Below are 7,848 nucleotides of genomic sequence, written 5' to 3'. Positions count from 1 at the left end.
CTGGTCAACATGGTGAAACCCCGTCTCTACTAAAAATACAAAACATTAGCTGGGCATGGTGGTGTGTGCCTGTAATCCCAGCTGCTCAGGAGGCTGAGGCAGGAGAATTGCCTGAACCCGGGAGGCGGAGGTTGCGGTGAACCGAGACAGCGCCATTGCACTCCAGCCTGGTTAACAAGAGCGAAAGTCCGCCTCAAAAAAAAAAAAAAAAAAAAAAAAAAATAAAAGAAAAAAAAAAAAAAAAAAAAAAATTTAAAAAGTCGTTCAAGCATCGTATATGCTTAAGAAAATATCATTATATGAATGAAAATTAACTGTAATCAACTCCAGATTCAAAAATTCTGTGAATAGTTATGACTGTAGGTCAGGTCATTTGGTTACAAGTTTAAAGTTCATTTAGGATGTGGCGGCTCACACCTGTAATCCCAGCACTTTCAGAGGCCAAGGCAGGAGGATCACTTCAGGCCAGGAGTTCAAAATCAGCCTGGGCAACATAGCAAGACCCCATCTCCGCAGAGTTTAAAAAGTAGCCAGGTGTGGTGGTGCGCACCTGTAGTCCCAGCTATTCAGGAGGCTGAAGTGAGAGGATCTCTTCCTTTTCTCCAAGCCCATTTCTGATGTCAGCCATAATGAAAACAAGTCTGAAGGACGGAGGTGTGTGGTGCAAAAAAAATCTAATCTTCCAACATTAATTAGAAACTAAAAAATACGTGTGCAAATCTGGGAGAAGAGGAAGGAATAAAATGATCACTTATGGAATTATTCGGATTGAGAAATATCTAGAGGCCCAGGATAAATTAGCATGAAATAAACACAAATCAATCAGCAAACCTCTATACAATTATTGAGTACTAATTTGTACAGAACTGTCTAAAAGAAACAGAGATCAGCCAGGCGTGGTGGCTCATGCCTGTAACCCCAGCACTTTGGGAGGCTGAAGTGGACAGATCATGCGGTCAGTAGTTCGAGACCAGCCTGGCCAACATAGTGAAACCCTGTCTCTACTAAAAGTACAAAAAATTAGCCAAGCATGGTGGTGGGCACCTGTAATCCCAGCTATTCCAGAGCCCGAGGCAGGAGAATCGCTTGAACTGGGAGGCGGAGGTTGCAGTAAACTGAGATTGCACTCCAGCCCCTGGCCACAGTGCGAGACTCCATCTCAAAGAAAAGAAAAAAAAGAAACAGAGAAACATAGGAGGGGTACGGTAATGGTCCATATGAGCAGAGGGAAAGGCAGTGCCATGTCCAGGATCTAACAACACAGGCCAGGAGACAGGGCAGCAGGTGCAGGAAGAGACAGGGCTAACGTATGTTATGGCGAAGGAAGGCAGGCAGGAAGGAAACAGGGGAAAAAAAATCATACACACCCACACTCACACACACACACACACATCCCAGCACTTTGGGAGGCCAAGATGGGAGGATCTCTTGAAGCCAGGAGTTTGAGGCCAGCCTGGGAAACAGCAAGACCCCGTCTGTATGGAAAAAAAAACAAAAAACAAAAACCTAAAAAACTAGCCAGACATGATGGTGGTGTGCCTGTAGTCAATGTGCCTGTAGTCCCAGGTACTGAGGAGGCTGAGGTGGGAGGATCACTTGAGCCCAGCAATTGGAGGCTACAGTGAGCCGTTATCACACCACTGCACTTTCACCTGGGAAACAGAGTGAAAAATCATATTAGGCTGGGCACGGTGGCTCACACCTGTAACCCCAGCACTTTGGGAGACCTATTCTGGTCTCTGTGCAATAAAACTAAGATTCAGAACTCAGATTTAACTCTTAAAGAGAATGCTAAATTCAGACTGAAAATGGCTGGCTCATTAATCTATAAACAGAATAATTTAAAACAGTCACATTTACTCATTATAAAGCATGCAGAACTTGGAAGACTATGATCTACTATTTTAAAAAACTGAGCCAAAAAGTACATATTGCTTATACAATATTTCAATTTTTCTTGGACTGAAACACAATGAATACCTCAACACAGCCTGTGCAATAAGCAGCTTTGATACTGCCTCACAGATTCCTAATGCCTGAATGACCAACTCCACCGTGATTCAGCTGCCTCAGATTGTAATCACTAATTCTATGCTAATAGACTGTATTTTTGGATGCAACTATACTATAGGATTTACAGGAAACAAATCAGTATACCAAGATAAATACACTTCAATATAAAGTTTTAACGGGATACCAGAATGTAAAATTGTCTACCTATTGTCCATTGACTTTTTATTTTTTTGGAGAGACGAGGTCCCACTATGTTGCTTAGGTTGGTCTCGAACTCCTGTGCTCAAGTGATCCTCCTGTCTCGCCTTCCCAAAGGGATAGGATTATAGACATGAGCCACCGTGTCTGGCCTGTCCACTGACTTTTAAAATGTTCTACCTAGATTTTGCCAAGAATGCCAATATTCAATGACAATCATCTGAGTATTCATGGAGCTTTCAAAATATAGGTCCCTTCTTACTGAGGAATAGAAAAATAAAATAAAATACAGGTCTTTCCCCTGCCTTGCTGGGCCATAGCGCAGATGTGGAAAGTAAACAGAATTGTCAAGAGGAAAAAATTCCTGCAAAATATGTTGCAAAAGGCTAGGCATGGTGGCTTACACCTGTAATCCCAGCACTTTGGGGGGCCGAGGCGGGTGGATCGTTTGAGATCAGTTCAAGACCTACCTAGTGAAACCTGGTCCCTACTACAAATACAAATTAGCCAGGCTTGGTGGTGCGCCTGTAATCCCAGCTACTGAGGCAGGAGAATCACTTGGACCTGGAGGTGGAGGTCGCAGTGAGCCGAGGTCATGCCACAGCACTCCAGCCTGGGTGACAGAGCCAGACGATGTCTCAAAAAAACAAAACAAAACAAAAAGTACAAAACCAGGTCGTATTGCTTTCCTTGCCTTCCTCTGTAATATTCCTTTTGAGATCAGTGGTTCTCAAACTTTTGTGGGCATAGCCTCACAGGGTCCTTATTTAAGACATTCCCTAGTCCTACACCCAACAAATTCTGATTCTTAGTCTGGAGAATCAGGAGGCAGGAATGTTGCCTTCTAACACCCCCGGTGATTCTAACACAGGTAGATCAGGCCTCTAAGCAATACTGTCTCCTTTTGTTTTTTGAGACTGAGCCTCAAAAAGAGCTTGACTGAGTTTGGTTTATTAGACTGTTTTTTGAGACTGAGTCTCTGTACCCCAGGCTGGAGTGCAGTGGTACAATCTCGGCTCACTGCAACCTCAGTCTACCGGGTTCAAGAGATTCTTGTTCCTCAGCCTCCCCAGTAGCTGGGATTACAGATATGCACCATCAAACCTGGCTAATTTTTGTATTTTTAGTAGAGATGGGGTTTCACCATGTTGGCCAGGCTTGTCTTGAATTCCAGACCTCTGGTGATCTGCCCGCCTCAGCCTCCCAAAGTGCTGAGATTACAGGTGTGAGCCACCATGCCCCGCCAACACTGCGTTACAAATTCTTCCTCTTGGGATCATGACTTACACGGATCTCTAAGTACCCAACATCTTCTCTTTATAAATACCAATCTTCAGAGATTATTTCCTTAGGTGCATACTCTGCTTAGCTCCCTTCCTGTCCATAGGCCTGCCACTGAGGAAAACACCCAGCACTCACGGCATAGGCTACACTGAAGTTCAGATTTAGTCATTATTGACTTTTAAAAAAAGCTCAACAGTAGGTTTATCTTACTCAGAGGTTTCCAACAGATTTTATTTTGCAGACCACTGGTTTGTAGCTTTTGAGGACCAACATCTGTATCAATTCCTTTAAAATGTCCAGTCAATTGCAGTTCCGTAGCAGGTTCTTCCAGACTGCACACCATGCTTATGGCTGGAGGTCCAGGTGTGCATGCATAAAGGCTGCCCGCTGGTTCCTGGAGGAGGGCGTGTCCCAGATACAGCCTATTCCAGGAGCTTCATCTTCCCAGAGGTCATTTCCTTTGGCAAGAAGTCAGTTTACAAGTGCAGCTTTGGTGCCTGTGAGCAGGAAGCACCAGAAACGTGCAGGATGTGCTGCTTTTTCTCAGATGAAGACGGGCACTTGAGGGTCCAGCGCCCTTGTGCTTAGTGACAGGAATCCCTCCTCATCGCTTAGTAGGTTAAAATATAAGGAAGCCTCCTCTTTATGAAACACAGATAACACCTTTTTAGATTGCCTATTTATTCTAGAACTACAAAATTCAATTCAAGAAAATATAGGTCCCATGAAAGACTTAGAAGTTTTATAAAACTAAAATCTAGTTTTTCCCAATAAATTGTACTTTAGGCAAACCCTCTAATGCTTCTAAAATAATACTAAAAGGGGCATCTGATTATACAAGAGCAATTTAAAAAATTAAATATTTATTTGAATAACAAGTTTAAGTTCGAGCTGCAATGTTGGCAATGCAGGTTTTTAACACAGACCACAAAAAGCGTGCACAAAAAAGTACTGGCGCAAAGGACAAAATAATGCTAAGAATTAGGCTAAGTAGCTGCTGATCTTAAGAAAACAAAAGGCCTGAAATCACTATACAAAATATAAAATGTATTAAACACTACCATCCACAGAACAGTCTTTATTATTGATCATATTTAAAAATTATTTGCGTAATTATATATTGAATTGTAAATGGGTATCATACACGAACCTCCTTTTGGAAGGCAATTCCTTGTAGCACTATAGAACATCTAATTACATTGCAAAAAGTATCCTTTTTTGCTATCGATAAAGAAAACAGTTAATGGTATTACTGTAAATATCAGGAAGGCTACAAAAAAAGAAACAAGATTTCTTTTTTGTCTTCAAAGTGTTTTCCATGCAGTGAAGCACTTGCTGTGTTGAACTGAATGCACTACTGGAGAATGTCCTGGGTCCAAGATGCTCTTGAGAGACAAGACTAGGCTTTCCAAACCAAAGACTCAAGGGAATCATGCAACCCTCTTACGACTGGTATACCGTCATGTGCCACTTACCAATGCCGTCTCTCCAGAAAACCATTCAAGACACTTAAAAAAAAATCGGACTTATATGATAAATATACACAAAATGAAAAGACATCAACTGCTATCTGACATGACTATTGGTAATGTCTGTGCTATGTGAAAGCACCTTTAAAAAGAGCCTATGCGGCAAGAGATAAGTGTCTAAAGATTCAAAATGAATCAACAGTATTGGATAACAATATAATTCTCAACTCAGAAGCTGCCTCAAGATTAGGTGCATCTTCAGTTAATGTAACAGGGAGAAAAGGCAATGGATTTTATTTTATTAATTGTATCCACTTACAAACCAACCTAAGGTCACCCGATGTGTAGACACAATGAGATTTTTGTTGTTTATAGTCTTTAATTGAAGTGATGATAAAGGAAATAGAGCTATTTAAAAACAAAACCAAACAGCTATTTCTGTCTAGATTAAGAAGTGGCCCCCGGTGTGGGATTCACATTTTGAGTGGCCACTTGCGGTGCGACCTCGATGATCCGGGGTTTGTCTATGATTCTGGCTGTGCGGTTGCCCTTCTCTACAATCCCAATAATCCATGCTTGGTGGCCTTCACCATATTTGGGGGACTTTATCTCTGCACAGAACCGAGCTGCTTGCTCACGTGGTAAACAGATCAGAAGGCCGCCTGGCAAAAGAAAACAAGATGATTTGTTAGTGTTGACACGACAGCAGTTTCTCTGCCTCTACTGCTTCTGCAGAGATCCAACTTCCATCAACAACTTGCTGCCACCTATATGCAAGTAGCTCTTCCCATTCAACTAAGAGGCTTGTTTTTTTCCGAAACAGGCTCTCTCTGTGGCCCAAGCTGCAGTGCAGTGATACAGTCGCAGCTCACCGCAGCCTCAACATCCTGCGCTCAGGTGACCCTCCTACTTCAGCCCTCCCAGTAGCTGGGATTACAGGTCTGCACCACCAAGCCCAGCTAAGTTTTTACAGAGACGGGTTTCACTGTGTTGCCTAGGCTGGTCTCAAACTTCTGGGCTCGGGCGATTCACCTGCCTTGGCTTCCCAAAGTGCTGGGAGTACAGGCATGAGCCGTTGCACTCAGCCTAAGAGGACTGTTCTATGCTGTAATTAAGCAGTTGCTGGTAAACTCCTAACACACACACACACACACATGCGCACGCACGCATGCACACACGTACCCTCCCTAACTCTAAACTGCGAAAATGACCTATTTGTGAACCATGTAACATGATGTAGCGGTAAGGTGTTTGGGTCTTCAATAACCCATGTGGTAGCTACTTTTTCCATGCTACACTGAAATAAATATTGACAAAATAGAAATTTTGATTCTCTACATCGACTCTCTCATCTTACCAAGAATGCTTTTTTCTATTTTTAAAAAATTTAAGATTCATGAAACAGTGCATGCCCCAAGGTATCAAGGTTCCAGTCCTGACTCTCAATATCTTCAAACGAGAAAAAGTGTAAAATACATTACAATAAACCTTTGTTGCTCTTTCTGGTAGCTAGGCCAGAAAAGTTTATATTTTTCAAATAACAATACAAAAATTAGCTGGACATGGAAGTGTGCCTATAAACGCAGCTACTCTGGAGGCTGCAGCAGGAGAATCGCTTGAAGTGGAGAGGCAGAGGTTGCAGTGAGCTAAGATTGTGCCATTGAACTCTAGCCTGGGCAACAAGAGTGAAAACTCCATCTTAAAAAAAAAAAAAAAACCCCAAAAAGTAAAAACTTCTCATTTCTGAAGACAGGAAGGAAACAAATTTAAGTGGCTGATAACATTCATTAATTCATTCAATTTCCATTCAGTGCCCAATTATGTGGCAGAAACTGTCCTGGCCAGACCCTGAACTAGCAGGGGAAAAAAAACCCTGCCCTCCTGGAGCTTAATTCTAGAAAACAGGTTAATCTGTTTAAACAGGAAGCTGAAAGGTCCTCTCTAAAGGCTGAGAGAGGCCTGGTGGAGTTCTGAAGTCCCCTCATCACTGCACAGGTCGACATGAGCAGGGCTTTGTGGTCCCAGCACTGTGGTCCCTGTCCCTGGCCTACTCTGGAATCTCCCAGGGAACTTTCACAGATACTGAGGCCCAGGCCTGCCCCAGACGGATCCCACCATTTTTGGGAGACTGGGGGTAGGCATGTGTATTTTGCTTTTTCATTTTTTTTTTTTTTTTGAGACAGAGTGTCATTCTGTTGCCCAAGCAACAGAATGTTGCTTGGGAGTACAGTGTACTTGGGAGTACAGTGGTGTGCTCTCAGCTCACTGCAACCTCTGCCTGCCAGGTTCAAGCAATTCTCTGGCCTTAGCCTCTGGAGTAGCTGGGATTACAGGGTGCACACCACCATATCCAAGTAATTTTTGTATTTTTAGGCAGGCACAGTGGCTCATGCCTGTAATCCCAGCACTTTGGTAGGCTGAGGCGGGCAGATCACAAGGTCAGGAGTTTGAGATCAACCTGCCCAACACGGTGAAACTCTGACTCTTATAAAAATACGAAAGAAAAAAAATTAGCCGACGTCGTGGTGTAGGCCTGTAATCCCAGGTAGTTGGGAGGCTAAGGCAGGAGAATCACCTGAACCCAGGAGATGGAAGTTGCAATGAGTAGATTGCACCACTGCACTCCAGCCTGGGGGACAGAACAAGACTCTGTCTCAAAAAAAGGGTTTTCCCACGTTGACCAGGCTGGTCTCGAACTCCCAACCTCGGCCTCTCCAAGTGCTGGGATTATACTCATGAGCCACTGCACCCTGCCGCCATGTGTACTTTTAAATTCCCAAGATGATTCCACTCTTTTGCAGAGCAGAAAACTAGATTTCTAAAGGAAATAGAAAAACTGAAAAAAAGAAAAAAAATAATAAGGAAACTTAAAAGATTAACAGTC

The 7,848-nt window shown here is 43.0% G+C and overlaps 1 protein-coding gene across 1 annotated transcript in view; it reads right to left on the bottom strand.

Moving 5' to 3' along the window:
• Positions 1-3,695: 3,695 nt before the first annotated feature.
• Positions 3,696-7,848, bottom strand: part of SEPHS1 (selenophosphate synthetase 1) — a 31,531-nt gene continuing 27,378 nt past the window's right edge. Inside the window, exon 8 of the mRNA XM_017529844.2 lies at positions 3,696-5,626. Within this exon, the coding sequence (XP_017385333.1) occupies positions 5,412-5,626 (215 nt within the window). The 3' untranslated portion in view covers positions 3,696-5,411. The remainder of the gene's footprint in view (positions 5,627-7,848) is intronic.

This window comes from Cebus imitator, unplaced genomic scaffold (genome assembly GCF_001604975.1).
Source record: "Cebus imitator isolate Cc_AM_T3 unplaced genomic scaffold, Cebus_imitator-1.0 Scaffold61, whole genome shotgun sequence".
In the NCBI taxonomy this organism is placed as follows: Eukaryota; Metazoa; Chordata; class Mammalia; order Primates; family Cebidae; genus Cebus; species Cebus imitator.
This window is presented reverse-complemented; position numbering and strand designations above follow the sequence as displayed.